Raw genomic sequence first — 22,806 nt, forward strand, 5'->3', positions numbered from 1 at the left:
TCTTCCCCTTCCACTTCTTCATCATATACGGGTGATGTAGTTTCAAGACATTCCTCTTCATCAGGTATCTCGTCCAACAGAGTAACAATTATTCTATTTGGGCATTCAGAGGCAATGTGTCCGAGACCTTGACATTTGAAGCACCGTCGCGGGTTGGAATTCGAAGAACTAGGATGATTAGAAGTACTCACCGCATCTTGCTTCGGATGAGACTTATGGGATATGGACTTAGAAGTTTGATAAGTACTCCCCCGGTTGGAAGTGTTCTTATGGGCTATGGATCAATTACCACTGGCACTTGATGCTGGACGAACCTCCTTTCCCTTGAGCTGTCTTTCTGCTTTAATCGCAAGCTTGTAGATGCCGTTGTATGTCCAATAAGGCTGAAGGTCGACGATGTCGAAAATCTCACGACGAAGCTCACCAAGGTAACGAGCGATGGTTTGCTCCTCCGGTTCGTAAATACCGCACCGCATCATAAGATGATCAAACTCCTCCGAGTACTTCTCAACAGAGCGATTCTCTTGTTTCAAGCGGTGAAACTTGAGAAAAGCATCTTGCATATAGTGCTCCGGTAAAAACTTCTTCTTGAGTTCTTTCTTCATTTTCTCCCAAGTTTGTATTTTTGATATTCCTTTGCGAGCTCGTCGAACTTTGAGTTGCTCCCACCAAATAGATGCATGCTTTTTAAGCTTGATGGCCACAAGCTTTACTTTGTAGTGCTCGGGTACATCTTCATATTCAAAAATTCGCTCCACAGTGTGAAGCCAATCAATGAACTCATCATGTTGCATCCTCCCTTCGAACTCAGGAATATTAACTTTGATGCCGAGGTCTCGGCGAAACTCATTGTTTCTCCGAGGTTGTCGATGTAGAGAACCTTCCTCACTAGGTGCCCATCTACGAGCATTATGAAATGGGTTGATATTCTCCTCGTCTTCTTGCTCTGAACTATGACGAGAGTCACCATGTTCCAAAACTTCAAAAGCGAGCAAGTCGCTCCTCAAGAAGTCGCACTTGTCTCCGCAAGTCATCTTCCCTCTCAACATCTTGTAAATCTCGCTCACGCGTTGCGGGATCCTCCACGTGCGAACCACGCCTTCGATTGTTAGCCATCTTTAACCTAGGGCTCTGATACCAATCTGGCGCCGGATCTTAGAGGGGACGCGGAGATAGGACAAATACAAGACGATAAATACTCGACCCGCCGTCGAATCCACCACGTCGAACTCGAGCACACTCACCACTATGCGGAACCCACCAACACAATGGTTGAGCAACACTCCTCTCATAAGGAATCCACCTAGGAGATAGGAGCAAGAAGAAATCCTTCTTCACAAATAAAAGTAGAAACTTCAACTCAACTTGACTTGCTTTTCATTATAAAATCATTACATATTTATAGGCTCTCAAATGACCCTTCATCTTCTGTACACATTAATGCACTCTTTAATTTCATAGAGAAACTAAAAGACACTTTTAGGAATACTAAAAGACACACACAAATCTAGACTATCATAACTCATTTTAAGAAAACGAAAAGACAATTATAGAAAAACGAAGGGACACACTTATTTCAAAACGAACATTTATTAAGTGATTAATGGCTTCATCCATCAACTTCAGGAACAGTGTCATTTTGCATCTCAATTACAATTCATTTTCATCCAAATGCAATCAAGTTATTACATCACTTATTTACAAGTTTTAGTACATCTTGTTCTTTTCATTTTCCTCTACCCCTAGGCTATGTCGACTCGGGGTACCGCTATCTCTGGTCTCTGGGGTAGGGCGCTATCTATGGAGCTACGCTCTTACCTCGCGCCGCCGCGCTGCTCACGTGCGAACCTATAACACCCCAATACAACGTGGGGTGAGAACTAACTCCATAGTTCCTAGTGGGTACGGCTGCCCAAGGGAGAAACTCGACCAACAGGTCCAAGGAGGCACTGCAATCATGTTAGTCCAAAAACATCTACAGATATGTATATCATCATGTAATTATGCAACTAACAGATATCATGCCTCACAACATGCAATATGAATATTATGCAAAAACTAGTAGATCTATTGATTCTACATTCAATTTGGCTAGTTTTAGCCCACGTCATTCATCTCTAAGGTTTCTACTACCATAGGTTCACAATTCGAGTTCAACTTGCTTATAAGGTTTCTATTACCTTATCTCTTGCCTCTATCACTAGCTTATAAGGTCTCTATTATCTCAACCGAGCTATCCACTCGACTCGGCCTCGAGTCAATCATCCGCGGACTATCGCGTACTGGTTGCTCAACAGCCTACCGCTCTCTGTGACTTAGCCCCATAGCGGCGAAATCGTCGCACACGCTGAACAGGCTCAAGTCACCTGGCGGCCTGATCCACAAAGTGGCTTAACTATCTGGCGGCGAAATCATCGCACACGCCCAACAATGGTTCAAGCCTCCGGGTGGCGAACTTTGCACACTCACCCAATCCTCCTTGGTATCAATCTCGGCGGCGAAATTGTCGCACACGCCCTAGCCTTGATACCGAGGTCATCACAAATCCTGGGATTCTGGAATCCACTTTCACGTCTCAAGGGTCCGTCTCCAACCCTAGGATATCGACCTATCTAGGTCCAATGTACTATCCACCCTAGGTCCAATTGACTCTAGGTTCAATCCACAATCTATGTTCATGACTCTAGATTAGATGCCATTAACCTAGGTCTATTTAACTCTCGGTTAGATGCCACTCATGATTCACCCTAGGTTCAACAACACTAGGATCATATCCGACCTATGTTTAATAACACTAAGTTCGATGCCACTCGATCTATTCAACACCCTAATTGTCCACACCGAGTTTCATAATTACATATCCTCTAGCACTTGTTCACAATGCCAGCATGCATCTTATCTAACATGATCTACAATATGTCAATATGCATGATTATTTACCACGATCTCACAATGCTAAAATGCACCTAGCATATATTCCGCAATATGTTACTCAAGCATTTAATTTAGCATCCTATAACGTGCTTATCATGCAATTATCTAGCATTCCTATAACATGCTCGTCATGCAATTATAGGTTCTATAGTCAACTACCATTATATGCATCAATAAGAAAACACGTTTCTCTTCGACATGAAGGCGACCTAGTCGCTTCGGTGAACACAACCCACCTGTTATCGTGTTCCGATTGCTTGTCGACACTCGCAATCGGCCTCCCGCGACACCCGTCGCCCGGCACGGCCCGATACTGCAACTGCACCCCAACCGTGCGTCGATTCGCGGCCCCGGAAATTATAGGTCTACAGCTCGATGCCGTGATGCCACAAATCCATTTTCATGGTTTTTGGATGTCGCCTCGGCCCTCCAGGCAGAAACGAAGCTAAATCGCCCGTTTCATCAATATCTTTGCACCGGCTCGACGAATCGCCGAATTGACTTCGCCAACGTGTCGGAATTCCTAGCAATTAGGTTTACAGAGGGTTAATTTAGATCAAACCTAACATATAACAAAACCTCATTTAAGAGCCCTAGTTTGCAACTATTGCAAAATCCACCATTAAATCTCTAGATTCAAGCATTAATCAACTATTTAGTATGCTAGGGTTCCATTAAATCCATTTCTAGAGATTAAAAATCCATCTCTAAGGATCTACCATGAAAGCTCCTTGAGCTTACCTCCAAAAGCTTGCTCCAAGCTTGAGAAGAAGAAGAAGAATGTGAAGATCCACTCCTTTGTCTTCTTCTCCACCACTTTCTCCTCCTCTTGTCTCCTTCCTAGAGAGAGAGAATGAGAGTTTAGAGAGAGAGGGAGAGTTTTAGGGTTCTTAGGTTTGAGGGAGAAGAGAGAATGAGCCCACACACCTCTCATTTAACCCCTATAAGCACAAATTGCTAAAACCCCCCTCAACAAGCTATTTCTTTGCACAGCCCGAATTGGGCGAAATACAGCTACGAGGTCCGGACCTTGAAGCTAGGGTCCGGACTCAGAAAGTGGCAAAACTCCGAAAAGTTGCAGATTTGCATTTCCACCTTCCAAGGTCCTCCCTCAATGCACTTTAGCCAATTTCAACGCCTTCGGCCTCTCCGAAGCGTTCCGAACTCAACTTCGATCAATTTTGATTGAAGTTCGGATTTACGTTCCGAGATTTTCATTCCTTACACATAACCCCAGCTAGCACCTTGCAAGGGGCTCATAAGTCGAGGAAACGATCGCTTTTTCAGAAAAGAACACCTACACTGTGGCCAAACAGCCGGTGTACGTGACATGCCACATGAGCTATGACGATCGACTCGCTATGCTCAATAGTCGACGAGACAACAAATAGCTGAGAATAAGTCAATAACTAACACCTATCAAACGATATCACCCATGTCACCGAACTAACCAATACCGACCAATCAAATCCCACAGATAGAGATCATGCAATATATCAAACATCATCCAATACTAACACATGATAGAGCAGAAGCAGAGTAAATAAATTGGAAGTCTAGTGATGGAGTGCTCATTAGTAATATGCAAAAGCAACGGGAAAGGGTAATGGAAGAACATCGAGCTAGCACCATTGTACCAACTTCGGATCGAAGCACCTACCTGAAATTGTTGTGGCGTTTAACCCCCAAGGCGCACAGGGATGTTGATTGGACCTATGAAAGAACCACCAAGTCAAGGTCCACTCAGTCGACTCCAAAACACTAAACACACAACTCCGGAACTGCTGGAAGTTCCGGAAAGTCCACCGGAACACTTCTGAACCTAACGAATTAGTTGTTCGAACAGCAAACACATGCCAAAGGGATATAGACATATAACAACACACTTAGTGTCGTTCCGGGTTTCCGAAAATGCCGTTTTCGGCACCGGAACCCTCCATCGCTCACCCATTGTCTCTAGAAACTTGAGATAGCGAGAGCAACCAGCGCTCAACGCAAACCTGGGGTATCCACACTAATAAAAAGTGGACCCCACATCAATAATCGCGTCCCGCCGACGATTTTGTCGGAAAACGCTTCGGAACCAAATTCTGATCCCGCGAGGGCATCAAAAATTTGGACAATCAGTCTAGAGGGTCACAATAAGTGGTCTCATGCTGCTCGAGGCAGCCCATGCAGTCACATTTGCATAAAAGCCCCTACGCTATTAGCAAATAGCATTATATATATATATATATATATATAAAATCAATATTTAGGGCCGTTACCGAATACCACGTGACTGCGAGACCAATCGAGTGCATCAGCTGTTAGGTCTCGATGCAACGAAGCCCATAAATTGATTGGGTCATTCCCATTCTAGAGTGGAATGAGAAATTGGATCTGATTCTCGTAAAACAAACAAATTGCTATTAGAATTAGTGAATTCCATTCTGATTCCAAAGTCTAAAATAGGTTAACTAAACAAGCCCTAAATGTGACCAAGTCACCAACAATACCTAACAATGGTATGAGATTATCGGTTCCAATTACCAATTTTTGATTTTTGTTGGTATTCACATGAACTCCCCAAAATCAATATTTCGGTCCACATATTGTCCCAAACAAAGCCACACAGCTCCTCAGCCCATTCGGTGTCTCGAAATGCACCAATTAGCTATCAGGGTAGCTACATGCGAAGTGCGTACCAAAAAGGGCTTCAATAGTGAAAATAGGCCATATTGGGTCTCGAAAGTGCCGTTTATGTCATCGGAACCATAGCATGACGCTCCTGCTGTCATTAGATACATAAAAACATCGAGGATCGATTAGCCAAGAGGCTCGAGGATATATGAGGACAGCTACAATTACAATTTCATGAATCGCAAACCGAAAATACGTTATATCGATTAGTTTCGGCGACATAAGCACCGAAAAGCTTCATTTCAGCCCCAAAGAGGTTTCCGAGCTTAGGACGACCAGTCTAAGGGTCAATCATCCATAAGCGACACTATCCAAGGTAGCACACGACGCAAATCTATCAAAACGACTGAGATTCACGTACATTAAGGTACTATTGATGCCTAAATTGAAATTAACATACCGACCTAACCCACGTATGAGCCAATAAGGATATGTGGTACACCAGGAGTCGGCAATAAGGCGCCTGAAGGTTTTAGGCGGGAATGGTTGAGAAGTAAAGGCATAACTTTCATGAGGAGTGGGCGTAACTTTCATGATCATGGTTACAACCACTCCCTCCACTACTTTCAACCAACCAATAATGTGGGCTGAGAAGACATCACTATAAATAGTAACTTCAAAGCTTGTAATAAGGGTCTTTCTCCTCCCTGAACGAGAAGACCACCCTATTTTTCTTGCAATTTTATCGCTTTTCTAGGAGTAGTCTAAATGTAATCTTTTCTTTTTCGCATTTACTGCTTTCCTAGTAGTTCTTAAGTAGAACCCTGGAATCTGTCTGCCCCACGGGCATCACTCCGTTGTAAACTACAAATTTGTAGAGTCTGTATGCCCTTCGGGCACACTCTGTTTTATTAATATATATATATTTAGGCATTCGGTTCTTTCAGCCTACCAGTTACTGTGTACTTCTTCCATTCGGCTCTTCTGCCCACATTGATCCCTGCATAGTTCATACATTCGGCTCATCCAGCCGAACCGATTTCAAAAGTAGAGGTTTTCGAACTCGGCTGATCCGATCCCTCATCAGCCGAATCGCTTGATCCAGTCGAAGGGCGCAAACTTCGAGGGTCACTATCCGCGGCCGTTTCGCATCCCGACGCGCTTCTCGAGGAAGATCTTTGGCCGGGTCAGGGATTAGAGAAATCGGCTACCAACAGGTACTATTCAATATTTATTAAGGGAATGGAGTTCGAGTCTATTATCAAAGCTTCTTCAACTAGTAAGGTGACCAATTGTGCAAGAACGTTGGCGACGAGGTTCTGAATGTTGTGCTCTAGGCCCAAGGTGTCATGCCCTGCCATCCTTTCCCCAATTTGGCGGAAAGAGCCGGCATGGGTGCGTGCGCCAGACCCGCTGAACGGACAGAGTTTTTCCTGTCCGACCAAGGCGTCACAATCAGTATAATTCAAGTCGTTCCAACTAGGAGCAGAATTCATACATAGATTGTATAAGGAAGGCATCAAAAACATAAAACAATTATGCTATTACAAGCATTTGTCACATTTACATCATATTTACATTCTTTCTCTTCCAATTACAACCAAATTGTTATTACAATTTTTTTTTATTCTTTTGTTTTCTATACCCCTAATGTGCGTTGATTCAAAGTACATCTATCTGTGGTCATAAAGTGGTAGGCCGCTATCTATTGAGTTACGCCCTTTTCCTTGCGCCAACACGTGTAGACCTATAAAATACGGGGGTAAGAACTATAAATATAGTTTCAATGGGTACGGCCACCCAAGGGAAGAGCTCGACCTATCAGGTCCAAAGGAGGCAACATAAGCATGTTAGTCCAATATATATAAAGATATAACTTTATGCAAATAACAAATATCCATGCTTATGCCTCAACCAAATGCGATAATGAAAATCACGCAAGTAGATCTACTTTTTCTACTTTCTATTTCACTATCCATCTCATATCCAATCCGCTTCTAAGGTTCTTTTACCTTAGCCGAGCTATATCACCCGACTCGATCTTGAGTCAATCATCCACAATTTACCGCCTTATTTGACTTAGCCACTCGGCACTGCACACACCATCAATGGCTCAAGTCATCAGGCGGCATAATCCTTAGCCATCTGGCGGCGAAATTGTCGCACACGCCAACAATGGCTCAAGTCAACGGGCGAGGAGAACCACACATACCTGCAATCATTAATCACTGCCGGGCGAGGAGAACCAGACATACCCGTAGTCATGATTCACTTGCTGGGCGAGGAGAACCACACATACCCGCAAGTATCAACCACTGCCGGGCGAGGACAACCATACATATCCGAAGTCATGAATCACTTGCCAGGCGAGGAGAACCACACATACCTACAAGTATCAGTTTAGGGACTCCAAAATCCACTTCCCAAGTCTCAAGGGTCCATACATTTACACCCTACATAGTCAACCTTTTTAGGTTCGAGTCATTCATGTCCAAGTGGTCATCCTACCACTACATTTCCAACCTATATTCAATGACACTAGGTTCAATGACATTACAATCCAAGTGGTCTTCCTACCACTATGTTTTCCAACCTATGTTCAATGACACTAGGTTCAATACCCAATCATGTTCTTTCTTATCCTAGTTGTCCACACCTAGAATTCATGATTTCATGATTTCATGATATCTAGTCCTTGATTCCTCACTTGTCAAGTTCTTTAATTTTCCTAGAGTTAATCGACCCATGTTCATTATCCACACCTAGGCATAGATATATATATATATCCTACATATTTTCACATGCCTATTGTTCTTGTCCAATGATAGGTAATTCCATCCAGTAACATATGATTCATACATCCATATTTACCACATACAACCCACTATTATATACACGCATCAACAAATAATACCATACTTTACTCTTTGGCATGGAAGTGACCTAATTACTTTGGTGAAACACAACCCACCTCGTTTAATTACTAATTGCTAGGATTTCCAAGCAATTTGATTTCCGACACCAATTCGGCTCGACCCAAGCCTATCAAACGAAATTTGGCGAAATCTCCCAATTGGACATCGTAACCTTATTGTAATCCAAATTGTGGTTGTCCCATGCGTCGAACTACCCTTCAATTAGAGATTTATGAAATCAATTTAGTTCCAAATCTCATAGGGACAAAAGCCCAAATCCAACCCTAGATTTCTTGTTCTACAAGAAAACCCCAAATCCATGGTAAATCCTTTGATTAAACTAGTTTAGAATCATCTAGGGATCTCCAATACATCATTTACAAAAGATTTAACTAAAACTCTAATTCTAATCTATAAATCTCACCTTAGCCACCATAGTCAAGAAGTTTGATCCACCATTAGAGAGCTTTTCCAAGCTTCTTCTCCAACTTGAAGCTTCCAAAATCCTCAATTTTCCTCTTTGATGGAGGGGTTACAAGAGAAAGGGAGAGAGAGGTGTTAGAGAGTAAGGGAAAAGGGTTTAAAGAGAAAGAAGGGTTCTTTTTTTTTTTTCTTTTTTTTTCTCTTGTATGGGTAGAAGACAAAAGAGAGAGTAGGTGAGGTAGGCCTTATCCTTAAGCCCCAACACAATTGCAACTTAACCACTCTCATTCAATGTAATTTTCACTCAACCCACAAATTTTGCTTCTAAACTTCCTCCAATAGTCTCATACACTATTTTCTCCGTACTTTGCCAATTTAGCCAAAGTTCGGGGAAGTATACTGGAATTCAGTACACTACACAAGGCGTTAGTGACGATCGCCAGCGACGAAAGAGTTGTTTTGCGGTTGAATAGGAAGAGGCTGGGAGCACTTAACTGTAAACTATTCCAACAATTGCGTATGCTGCTACGAAAAGAGGAGTGCGAGCTCGAGAGAGTTCAAGGGGTTACTGTGCTCCATCGTAGGGTTGCCGACGGCAAGGTTGGCCAAGGAGGGGTGCACGACTCTATCTTGTTGCAGGAGAAGTAAGCCGCAGGATAGTAGAGAGCGCGGGTTGCTTCCCACGGTTAAGGGCGGCTAAGGCACGCTAGAGGCGGTTAGGTTGACTGGAGGGAATGTCGAGAAAGCAATGACCGACTGTGGCGGCATGGGGTGGTGCAACCGCTAGTGGGAAATGGAAGGCGGCATGTAGAGGCAATGACAGCGGCGGAGCTTCTGTGTTGCAATTCAAGTGAGGCAGAGAGATAGATGGAGAGAGAGAGAGAGGGGCACGGGGAGCTACTTTTCCTGTAGAGGAGGTCGCCGAAGATGGCAGTGCGCTGGCCGGAAGCAGAGAGGTAGGTTGCGGCTGGGGAAGGGAGATGGGGAAAGAGAAAAGAGAGAGAGGGCTAGGGTTTTCTAATTTTCCTAATGTAATTATTGCAATTTAGCCTATCTGGTTCACAGTTTCTTGATCAATAACTCTCACTTGTGTATTATGCATAGAATTCCCTCCAGCTGCGAAATCTTGCTATTTGACATATGACATGTCGCCTTTTTTGCATAAAAATCTCGTTTTATCAGTTTCTCTCTCACCTGATTTTATCTCCAAATATCACTTCATCATGCAAAATCATGTGCAAGTCTCTCTTGTGAACTACAGCACCGTCAGACCTCGAAATTGGCGATTTTATTTCATTAAGAACTATCCAATTACACAGTGGTCCCCTATCTTTCCGAAAATTATAATTTAAAACCTAAGTTTCTACATAGACAGAAATTGAAGCTTAAAAATCTGAAATAAATAAGAAAAAGGGTCATCCCTTTACTGCATCGCTTCTGTTACAGGAAAACTTAGTGCTTGCTCCTGGTGCTTTCATAATTCGTGCGTCACAAGTCTACATTGGCTATCCATCTCTCATACTTTCAATCTGAGAAATGCTTGCATCTTAATAGGTGGCTGGAATTGAAATATGAAATGGGTTGAGAAACTGATGGTTTCCTGGTGAACAGATGTATGAATGCACCGGTACAATAATTTTTCTTCCAACAGCAAATAAGGACAAGGACTTAAAAGAAAACACTTTCAGTAGTTTGGGGAAGCGAATGGCCAACTCACTAGTTCAAAGAGTAATGTGAAACCTATTTAAATGTTTGAGGATGAGAAGGGCCGGCAAACTACCCTATTTAATCTTTCTCTATATTTTGATTGGTCAAGCTTTTGCAGATGAGAGAATTTTGAAAGAATTTGGTCCTTTGCATATTGTGACATTTGAGTGTTGTAAAATGTTCAACATTCAGGTAGAAGAGTTTTCACTTGGGGTTGGGGAGGTGCTAATGGAACATTCTTTGAAGACGGCCACTCTTCTGGAGGACAACTGGTAAGTAAACTATTCTTACTCCAACTTAAATTCCTTTTGCCAAGAGAAACTAATGTTCCTCTTCAACCATAAATTTGCTTAAATGCATATAATAGCCAATTTTCTTTTCTAATGGTCACATGTTGATTCTCTATGGATGCATTACTAGATCTTTGTATACCTTAAATACATTGAGAACTTAAAAGAGTCTTAATAAAACAATCTCACTATTTTGTGTACTAATGCATGATTGAATGGACAGTTAGCTTCCAAGTTTGTTACCGCTGCTCTCTCTCTCTCTCTCTCTCTCTCTCTCTCTCTCTCTCTCTCTGTGCGTCACTTTCTAGATTTGATTATTGGTGTCTTAAAAATCCCAAACTAATCTGGCATATGTAATCTGCGACATCTAGGTATAAAAATCATTATCTTCGGAAAGCTAATATTTTGGCATCATGTTTGTCCCAGATCCAAGAGTGTGGAAAGGGATAACCAATGGTTTTGGAAACCTAATACTTTGGCTTCCAACTGTGTAAAAAGGGATTTCTTTTTTTTCTTTTTTGATCCAGAAGAAACAGGTGTCAAAGAGCTTATGATTTCACTAAGTAGGCGTTTTTGAATGTTGTAAAACGCATCTAATTGATTAGATTTGAAGGCATTATTATTGGGTTATAGAATGCTGTGTGCACGGCACCCATGCGCAGGCAATCTCTCCCTCTTCTTTGGGTTTGTGCATAGGGGGTGTTTGGTTTTCCAGAACGTATCTTAGGAAAGAGTTTCCTAGATAGAAAAGTAGTTTTTTTTTTTCCGGAAGACAGTTTTCCATAGTTTTCGAAGGAACTAAAAATGCCTTGAGGGAAAGGAGGACAACTTATTTAACTGATAGGATGCATAGAGCTGTAGTTGGATACCATACATTGCCAGCATGACATTCTTGGGTCTTTTACCAAAGAACCTGAGATTTGGCATGCTAGAACTGTTGAAAAATTCATTTATGATGTGAACTACAGTTGTATAAACACCATCATGAAAAGACCAAAACACTTTATGCCACAACTTTGTGCTACGCTTTGATGAATAATTGTTACATTAGTTGCAACATACATTCATACAGTGCTGGTTTGGCTGTTACTATTGAGCTTTGCATTCTTACCATTGATTAACTTTCAGGGGCATGGAAATGATATTGACTACTTCGAGCCCACAATGGTGAATTTTAGCCATAATGTAAAGGCTTTGCATGTATCTTGCGGGTTCAACCACACTGGTGCCATATTTGAGTACAGTGAAACTTGAGGGGGGCTCTACGTCCTGCATGCAAGAGATCATTTCAGGACTCTTTTGAGGCATACTGCCTTCGAAATTCCTTTTCCATGCTTGTGAAAGTGTTGTAAATTCGAGTAAAGTTCACAGGAAAAAGCAGGTGCCAAATAATAATTGCATATAATAGGTAGCCAAGCTTACGCATGAATGTAGATTAATAATCATGCTGCTTGAGGACCTCGCAATTTTTTTTTTTTAATTGCATTATTGTTTGGCTAAATTACAGAAAACCCTTTTGTAATAATCCGCTTTTTCACTTTCCTTCTCTGACATTTAAAAATCTACACTTTGCCCCTTTGTAAAATAAAAAATGTGCACTTCACCTCCTACCGGTAGGGTTTCGTTATAAAATATTTTTTTATGCCAAAAATATTCCTCCGTCCTCTTTTCTGTTGCTTCGCCTCTCTCCGGCTCGCCTCATCGCCGCCGCCTAGCCGCCTCGCCTCGCCGTCCTCCACTGCCTCGCCCTCGCCCACATCCCCTTCGCCGTCGTCCGCCGCCTCGCTTCGCCTTCGTTGCCCTTGCCTACCTCTCTATCAACACCCACCTCGGTTTCCTCCCTACTGTCGCCAAAATTGAGGGGCGGCGAGGGTGCAGGAGGAGAAGGGGAGCAGGTGGAGAAGGAAATGGAGAGAAATCGTGGCCGATTGAGGTGGGAATCGCGGCCGATCGAAGGGGCAGCTGAGGAAGGTGAGGAAGAAGACGAAAATGGCGAGGGGCAAAATGGTCATTTTACACACCGTAATCCTCCTGTGAACATTTTTTATTTTACAAGGGGGCAAAGTGTAGATTTTTAAATGTCGGGACGGGAAGTGAAAAAGCGGGTAATTATGGGGGGGTTTTTTGTAATTTAGCCTTATTTTTTTGAGATCCAAGGCTTTTTCTCCATTTGGCCTCCTCAAAAAATTTATTTTCGTGCACTTTTGGCCCTATCCTTGCCACGCGGGCGCCACATCAGCGCCACGCGGGCAGACCTGGGGGAGCTGGAATAAATTGAATACAATGAACCGTTCACCATGTCTATGTCTAGACACGGTGAATGATTCATTCACCGTGTCTAGACACGGTAATTGAATTATCGTGTTTAGACACGGTAAATGGTTCACCGTGTCTAAACACGGTGAACCATTCACCGTGTTCGTATTATACACCTAATCTTGCCCGAGTTGTCTTCTCTCTCTCTCTCTCTCTCTCTCTCTCTCTCTCTCTCTCGTTAGCCCACACCGCCGTTGTTGCCGCAGCATATCTTTATTCCCCAACCTCTTTCTTTCTAACCCTAGAACCACCTCACCCNTCTTCTCTGTTGCTTCGCCTCTCTCCGGCTCGCCTTCTCCCCGCCGCCTCGCCGCCTAGCCACCTCGCCGTCCTCCACTGCCTCGCCCTCGCCCACATCCCTTTCGCCGTCGTCCGTCGCCTCGCTTCGCCTTCGTTGCCCTTGCCTACCTCTCTATCAACACCTACCTCGGTTTCCTCCCTACTGTCGCCAAAATCGAGAGGCGACGAGGGTGCAGGAGGAGAGGGGGAGCAGGTGGAGAAGGAAATGGAGAGAAGTCGTGGTCGATTGAGGTGGGAATCGCGGCCGATCGAAGGGGCAGCTAAGAAAGATGAGGAAGAAGACGAAAATGGCGAGGGGCAAAATGGTCATTTTACACACCGTAATTCTCCTGTGAATATTTTTTATTTTATGAGTTTTTAAATGTCAGGGGGGGAGTGAAAAAACGGGTTATTACGGGGGGGTTTTCTGTAATTTAGCCTTATTTTTTTGAGATCGAGGGCTTTTTTTCCATTTGGCCTCCTCAAAAAATTTATTTTCGTGCACTTTTGGCCCTATCCTTGCCACGCAGGCGCCACATCAGCGCCACGAGAGCAGGCCTGGGGGAGCTGGAATAAATTAAACACAATGAACCATTTACCATGTCTATGTCTAGGCACGGTGAATGATTCATTCACCGTGTCTAGACACGGTAATTGAATTATCGTGTTTAGGCACGGTAAATGGTTTACCATGTTTAGACATGGTGAACCATTCACCATGTTCGTATTATACACCTAATCTTGCCCGAGTTGTCTTCTCTCTCTCTCTCTCTCTCTCTCTCTCTCTAGCCCACACCGTCGTTGTTGCCGCAGCATATCTCTGTTCCCCAACCTCTTTCTTTCTAACCCTGGAACCACCTCACACCCCCCCCCACCCATCCCTCCCTCCTCCCTCTACCCACACCTCTTCTCTTCCTCTCACTCTTTCACTGCCCCTTCCCCTTCCGTCACGTCTCGCGACCGCCAATTTGGTCGGTTGGGGTACGTCGATCAGACGCCGAACGGACAGCACCTCTTCTGTCCGCCCAATGCTAAACAATAACAATCATGTACAATAAGTTGCCCATGTAAACTTAAACAATATACATGAAGCATTGCGAGTACTAATACAAGCAACCAAGCAAGAAAGAAAGTTCTAGCTATTACATTTTATTCAACCATTTATACAATTGATTTATATTTTCATCTTCCAAAATATATGCAAGTTCATCTCAAGATACAAGATAGCTCTCCAGAAGGTATCCTCACCAATATACATCATCTACTACACATGTACACGAGGGTACTCTAATGCAAATGGAAAGCTGCTAGCTATTAGAGCGTTATGCCCTTACCGCGGTCCTCGCCGGGTCCGCTCGAACTCGGCCCTGCAACACAGTGGGATGAGAACTAATAATAGTTCCCAATGGGTTCGATCGCCGATTCCGCCGATCTTCCCACTAGGTCTAAGCAGGTATAAGTAGATAGATAGATAGATATGAAAACAACTGCTACATAGTAGTGAAATCTGCAACATGCTACTATGCCTTGTTCAACATGATACAATGTATGCTAACTCCACATAGCAAGTAATTCAACTAGCATTCTACTATGCTTCAACAATATCCTGAAATGAATGAACATAGTGATGTATTCTACTAATATGATACTATGTCTTAATCTGCATGATGTAAAGGAGATATCTACATAGCAATGAAATCTACTATCAAATACTATGTCTGTCATCCAATCTCATCTCGGCTAACCCGAATGTTATGCTCAACTCACATCTCAAATCTCGTAGGTGAGGAGACTCTGCGCTGCACACATACCCGAGACCGTCTGCTGGGTACTCAAATTACCCATAACGCGACTACTACTTCGGAGCTCACTACTTGGGTGGAGCGATCATGCCAAGGTTAAACAGACTATGTGAATATGATCCAATCCTCTCACTCGAGGATACCCGTCTACTAGGGTCATAGTGCTTCTACTGCACTAGTTCCAATGCACAACTCGACAATCGGGAAATCTACTATCCCTAGGTTCATATCATAGTGTTTCTCCTACACTAGATTTGAATGCCACTCGTTCAAGTCATCAAGTTGTAAGTGTCTCAACTACACTAGTTTACATGCCACTCGTTCATGTTATAAGTGCTTCTGCTACACTAATTGACATGTCACTTGTTTACTTCATCACAAGTTCAAGTTCACATATCATTATAGGATTCTATGTCACAAGACCTAATCCTCATGCATCCTAAGTCTATGTGTCAAGCTCACAATGCAACACTACCACGAAGGCATGCAAGGAATTAGAAATGCAACCATCTACACATCCTATAATGCATAATGTCCACATGTGAAATATGATCAATAACATAACTTAGACATAAAAGGAAGTTCAACTGCTTCAGGATGACACCCCCCGCTTTCTGGTGATGTCGTGAAGCTAGACTCCAAGTTTTGTAATTTCCGCCGCCTATTTCTTCCGACTGCGGCAAACGAAGCCAAAAACAGGCTTTTCTTCAATATCTCCGCGCAGACTCGTCGGATCGCCGAACTGAGTTTGCCAACGCGTCAGATTACCTAGCAATTAAGGTTATATAGGGTTAATTTAGATCAAACCCTATAGCAAAATCCCAATCGGAACCCTAGAACACAATTGTTGCAAGAATTCATCATATAACTTCATGATTCAAGCAATAATCATCTACCTAGCACCTAAGGGTTCCACTAAAGCCAATTCTAAAGCATAGATACTAAACCCTAGAAATCCACCATTAAAACTCAAGAAGCTTACCTCACAAGCTTTCCTCTTGGACCAAGGAAGAAGAAGAGGTAGTAGCTTCAACTCCAAGCCTTCTTCTCCACCAAATCCGCCTCCAATTCCTCTCTTTGGTAGAGAAATTGCTAGAGAGATAGAGAGATCTTAGAGAGAGAGAGAGACCTTTCTCTTAAGGTTGCAAATGTGAGGGGAAATGAGAGAGATGCAAGAAGACCCCATTCGTATACTCCTCATATGTGCACAATTGCACCTAACACCTTCCACATAATACTAGTACAACTTTCAGTTTAGCAACTCAAAATCTGTTGCTTTTTGCCGGAGCCCTTCTGAATATCTGTTTGTGCTTAATTTTGACAGTCAGGCTCGATTTAAGCTAATAAAAAGAAATATATCTTAACTTTCCAGTTTGGACTACTTTTGGTCACCGAAAGCTCTACCGAACTAAAATCTCTAGCAGATAGCAGTTATATTTTATTTTTCACTTTCTGGGTGTCAGAATGATATGAAATTTTAAATCTAGCCTCATAAAAATAATTCTGACCTATCCTCCAGTTTTCATAATTTTCTGACACTCTGAATTTTCTGCTAAAATATCAACCCCGTTCCTTACAGAAAATTCTAAATCTTCTGTTTTCATTCCAATTTCAGTACAAGTCACTTCCGACTTATATTTACTTCTTTAAGTGAAATAAAAATAGTATCTCATACTATTTTTATTTACACTTACTTTTATATTAAAATTCGGTATATTACACCCTCCCCCCTTTTTTCCTCCCTTGTCACAGCAACCCCTCAACTCTCTCTTCCTCTCACTTTCACTACACCATCACCCTCCCCAAACCCCTTCTGCCTCACAGAAACTCCTAGGGCTGTCAATGGGTATGGATACCCGAAATTTTATTCGAATCCGAATCCGAACCCGAATGAAACGGATATTTTCGATGCTAAATAGATATGGATTCGGATATGAATATTAAAAATAGAAATTCGACGGATATTCGGATATGAATTTTAACTGTACCTGACCCGAACCCAAACCCGACCCGAACCCGATTCGAACCAAAATATGTTATATTTGAATTTATATTTTAAAATTTTAGATTTAATATAATATATTTTGAAATATTGAAAAAATAAATATTTGTTTTGGGTTCAAATTTTTGGGTTCGGGTTTGGGTTTGAGTTTCGAATTTTTGGTCGGGTTCGGGTTTGGATATGGATTTTTAAAATCCGTTGGATTTGGGTTCGGGTTCGGGTCTTAGGTTTGGAGTCAGGTTTGGGTTTGGGTTCGGGTTTTTGAAAATTCGTCCCGAATCCGACCCGTTGACATCTTTATAAACTCTCTCTCTCTCTGTGAACCCTTCCCCCCTCCTCTCTCTCTCACATATCACAATTGCAGTCTCTCACTCACAAATCACTCTCTCTCTCATCAACCCCTTTCCTCCAGAGCTCTTAATCGGCATAGAAGTCGTGTCGACCATGTTCGTAAAATGGTAATTTTATCTCTCACCCTCTTCTTTGTTGTATGTTAGAGATGTCCTATGTTAATATGTCATGAATGTAATACTTTTGTACATTTTATTATATTATTTCATAAAATTGATTGCGTAAAATTTCTTACATTAGTTATTTTGTAAATGCTTAATATTTATTTAATTTATTTAGAGATTTTGTATAGAAAGGTCAACTCACGTATATTTTGGTAATATTGCTTACTTTAGAACTCTATATCCGGCGAATGTGTTTCTTTCTATATCCATTGGGATAGAAATTTAGTCGTGAATGATAATATACCACGATATATTGGTGGCCATAAAGAATTGGTTGCTATCCGACGCAATATAACATTTCAGGAATTTGAGATGAAAATATATAAGGTTACTAACTATGATCGAGTGAAAGGTCGTCTCCACATAATGGTTCGATGTCCAATGGGAGCCAATGAATGGGCATTAGTTAACATATCAAGTGACAATGTACTATTTGGCATGATGAGTTTTTTTTCATTGCATGAATGTATAAAACAATTCGTAGAGAAACATGTGTTGATGACATAAGACCATCCAAGTACCATTAACTATACGGAAATGCTTTGTAGTGATTATCAAAGGAATTATGTCAATCAAGAACGAGTTCCTACATTAAGGTATAAAGTAATGATCTTTATAAATATTTTTTATAATTCTTCAATTAGTTTAGTTGCGCAAAATTAATAAGTTTGTCTTGTAAGTATTACAGAGAGTTTGGAGTCCTATGTGTGCCATTAGTGCATCATTGCCATCTACTATGATGGGTCTGTCTCTATTGGTTGGTCAAAATAAGTGGTAGGTGATTGTATGATTTAGTTATATGAAAATTGGATCAATGCAAATAGTTAATTTTAAATATCTTCGCAGGTTGACTATCCCTCATAATCAAAGTAAAGGTTCATCATCTAGTGTTCGTGAATGGACCAATTAGGAAATGAGAACTGCAATTGATAATGATGACGTAATTGGAAGTGATGAGGAGTATGTTATTGAAAGTGATGAAGAGGATCAAAAGCGAATTGATGCTGATTCTAGTGATGATGAGGAATCCTTTATTCCGTATTCGTTGGATTCTGATCATGATGGTGGTTTGAATACACTTGCATGCACTATTCGAGATGAAGGTGTTGAATGGATCGAAAATTCAAATGTCAACAATGATGATGTATCGGACCCGGTGGAATTCGAGGAATTTGAAGATCAACAACAACGATCTCTCTTGGGTAATGAATTAATTCATCAAGCCGTTGTTGATGCATGTACTGAACAAAATATTGATCAGGATCCTCCAAGTGATGAGGCATGGGCTAATCGGACATTTTCTGATAAATCATTCTTGGTGAATGTGTTGGAAGCTTGGCACATTGCACATAATGTGCAGCTTAAAGTTGTTAAGTCAAATACAATTAGATATACTGTGAGATGTGTCGTCAATTCTTGTCTATGGAGATTACATGCCTCTCTACCGACAGGTAGTTCATTTTTTACAGTAAAGACTTATAGAGATCCGCACACATGTATAGTTTCAATTCTGAATACAACACATTGAAACTGTACATTCTCTTTCATATGTCAATTTTATACTACCTACACTGAAGGCAAGGCTTGCTATGAGTCCTATGGAAATTCAATCTCGAGTTCAGAGTGAGATGCACATTAGCATATCATATAGCAAGGCTTGGCAAGCACAGAATAAAACACTACACATTATATACGGTAGTTGGGAGCAACCTACCTCAATACTTCTCCATGTTGGAAGCAACAAACCCGAAACTATTATGAAGATTGATTTCATTAGGATGACGAGCACTACAAAAATATTTTCATGAGCCTTTTGGTCTTTTGGACCTTCGATTCAAGGTCAGGAGAATTGCCGCCCATTACTTAGTATCGAATTGATGTTATCCATTTGTATGAAAAATACGGAGGCCACACATTAATTGCCATAGGTGTTGATGCCAATAGTGATTTATTTTTGCTAGCGTTCGCAATTTGTAAGGAAAAGAATGGCTCGAGTTGGGAGTGGTTTCTAAATTGCCTACAAAGGTACATAACTAGGGATGTCAATGGGTATGGATACCCGAAATTTTATCCGAACCCGAACCCGAATGAAACGGATATATCCGATGGATATGGATATGGATTCGCATATGGATATAAAAAATAGAAACCCGACGGATATGGCTTCCGATATGGATTTTGATTATACCCGACCCGAACCCGAACCCGACCTGAACCCGAATTTATTTTGTATTATATATATATATATCTATAATATAATATAATATTAATATATATATATATATATATATATATATATATATATATATAGTATATAATATTATATATATATATATAAATTTGATGTTATATTTGAATTTGTATTTTAAAATTTAGATTTAATATAATATATTTTGAAATATTGAAAAAAGAAATAAGTGTTTCGGGTTCAAATTTTCGGGTTCGGGTTCGGGTTCGGGTTTCGGATTTTTGGTCGGGTTCGGGTTTGGATATGAATTTTTAGATTTTTAAAATCCGTCGGGTTCGGGTTCGGGTTCGGGTCTCGGGTTTGGAGTCGGGTTCGAGTTCGGGTTTTTAAAAATCCGCCCCGAATCCGACCCGTTGACATCTCTGTACATAACACGATCTCGAGTTATTACACTCATTTCGAATCGTTTTAAGAGCTAGCGAATCTCGTTGCACGTGTATTCCTACTATCAGAAGGTCATGCTCATCGATGGTGTTTGCGACATATGAAGGCCAATATGAATATTCATTTCAAAGAAAAACACTTATTTAAGATATTTTAGAGAATTAGGAGTGCTTTAGAAGAACGAGAATATTACACATTAAAGGAAGAATTGAAAGCTATGAATAAAGAAGCTTGGCTTTGGGTTGACAATCTTCATGTCGATAGGACATACTGGGCTAAAGCTTTTGATGGTGGTCGACGATTCGACATTATGACAACGAACCGATTGAAAAGTTTAAATGAGGTGTTGAGGGGAATTCGTGCCTTACCGATTACAACTTTTGTGATGGCAACATTTCATTGAGTGGTAGAATTTTTTCTAAAACATCGTGCGGAGGGAGCCGCAATGTCTACACAGTTTGTATCAACTGTTGATAACACCATCAATAGCCGGATAACATGTTCTAGAGCATACAGTTCGGCAATTTGGCGCTCAGGAGTTCGACGTATTTACTGGAAAGGATTTGCAATACCAAGTAATTATCAATGAAAGAGCTTCTACTTGTTCATGTTGGTGTTTGCAACTCACAGGAATCCCTTGTTGTAGTTCTTTACACATGAACATAGACTACTATGGCTTATGTTCTCCTTGGTATACTACTACATCCTATCGTAAGGCTTATGAACCGCAATTCCAACCTGTTCCCGATCATCGTTATTGGATCGAGTCATATGATTCACCTATACTTCCACTACATAAGGGAAGGAAAAAAAGGACGACCCAAATCTACGCGCATCCGTAATGTTATGGACGAAGGTGCTGGGAATAGGAGGGGCAAGTATAGTATGTGTAAATAGTATGACCATTATAAAAGCATATGTCTTAAAAATCAGCAAAGTAGGACCGAGAGACGTCGTCACTAGATTTTTTTGATATGCAAATTGTACTTGGCCTTTTTTTTTTCCTTTTTTTATGCTTATACACTCATGTTATGTCCATTTGTTTCTCACTGATTTTATTTGACTATTTAAGATGGACAATCACGAAGAGCCGGGATCGATCGATACATCTGTGCTAACTGAGCAACCACACTATAGATCCACTGTCCCGCCCCGAGACCGCTACCAATTTGGTCCAATTCGGGCGCATTGAACAGACGCCGAACGGACAGCACCTCCCCTGTCCATCCAAGGCTAAACAACCCGATTGTGTACAAGAATTTGCCCAGGAATAAAAATTCTATACATACACAATCAACGAAGGGCACAACAGGTGCCAACGACTAAGAGCAAGAGTCACAAGTACATACAAGTGAGTAAAGAGAGATCTACTAACTATTACATCACATTGCATTCATTTACCTCTTTTTCAAAATGAATACATGTTTACTAGATCATCACCAAAATACATACACATAGCTCTCAACGTCCTCACCAACATAAGTCTCTTAAATACATAGGGTAATGCTAATGCAAAAAGGAAAGCTACTATGTACTACTGCTCGGGCACGATGCCCTTGCCGTGGTCCTCGCCCGGCGTACTCGTACTAGGCCCTGCAACAAAGTGGGATGAGAACTATTGTCCATAGTTCCCAGTGGGTTCGGCCGCCGACTCCGCCGATCTCCCCACTAGGTCCGAGTGGGCAAAAGTAAATAGATAGGTAGATAGATATGAAAACTGTAAATGACATAGTAAGTAAACTATGCTACTATGCCCAAATCGTGTGTAATGTATGCATGCATCATATAGTAAGTAGTTTACTAACATGCCACTATGTCCATTACAATATCCAATAAGCAAATGTTCAATGACAGTACTATTCTCTTCTTTACTCAATCCTTGGCGATCCCTCGGGTTCGCCCACGACTCACATTGCCATCCCGTATGGTAAGGAGACTCACCTCGCTCTCAAACCCGAGACCGTCTGCGGGACATCAACTCTGCCCCTCTCGTACCAAACTCCGGAGTGCACGACGACTTGTGTAGAGCGACCACTACAAGTATAAACAGACTGTGAGTATGATCCCTCAACTCGAGGATACCCTATCCACTAGGGCTAATAGTCACTCGGGAATCCACCTATCCCAATGTCCATGTGTAAGCATTTGACTACACTAGGTTCTTGTTCAACGAGTCATCTCTAGGGAGTTCACCTATCCTTAAGTTCATATGTCACTAGTGTCATTGTACACTACATTATATGCCACTCATTCTATTCATTTGTCAATCATATGCCACTCATTATGTCACTAGGAAACCATCAAGTCCATCTCTTTTCCTCGGCACTATAGGATTCAATGTCACAACCCAATCCTTATCTATCCGTAAT

At 41.6% G+C, this 22,806-nt stretch overlaps 1 protein-coding gene across 9 annotated transcripts in view; it reads left to right on the top strand.

The window, feature by feature from the left end:
• The window catches only part of LOC109720951 (ultraviolet-B receptor UVR8), an 82,269-nt gene extending 69,900 nt beyond the window's left edge, over nucleotides 1-12,369 (top strand). For 6 of the 9 annotated variants that reach the window (XM_020248329.1, XM_020248322.1, XM_020248326.1 and 3 more), the window contains 2 exons: nucleotides 10,794-10,873; nucleotides 12,020-12,369. In XM_020248329.1, coding sequence (XP_020103918.1) covers nucleotides 10,794-10,873; nucleotides 12,020-12,062 — 123 coding nt within the window. In that variant the 3' untranslated portion in view covers nucleotides 12,063-12,369. Of the gene's footprint in view, nucleotides 1-10,448; nucleotides 10,522-10,793; nucleotides 10,875-12,019 lie in introns of those variants that run through there. The other 3 variants (XR_002219105.1, XM_020248328.1, XM_020248327.1) reach the window with 3 other exon arrangements.

The sequence above is a fragment of the Ananas comosus genome, linkage group 15 (assembly GCF_001540865.1).
Source record: "Ananas comosus cultivar F153 linkage group 15, ASM154086v1, whole genome shotgun sequence".
Classification (NCBI taxonomy): Eukaryota; Viridiplantae; Streptophyta; class Magnoliopsida; order Poales; family Bromeliaceae; genus Ananas; species Ananas comosus.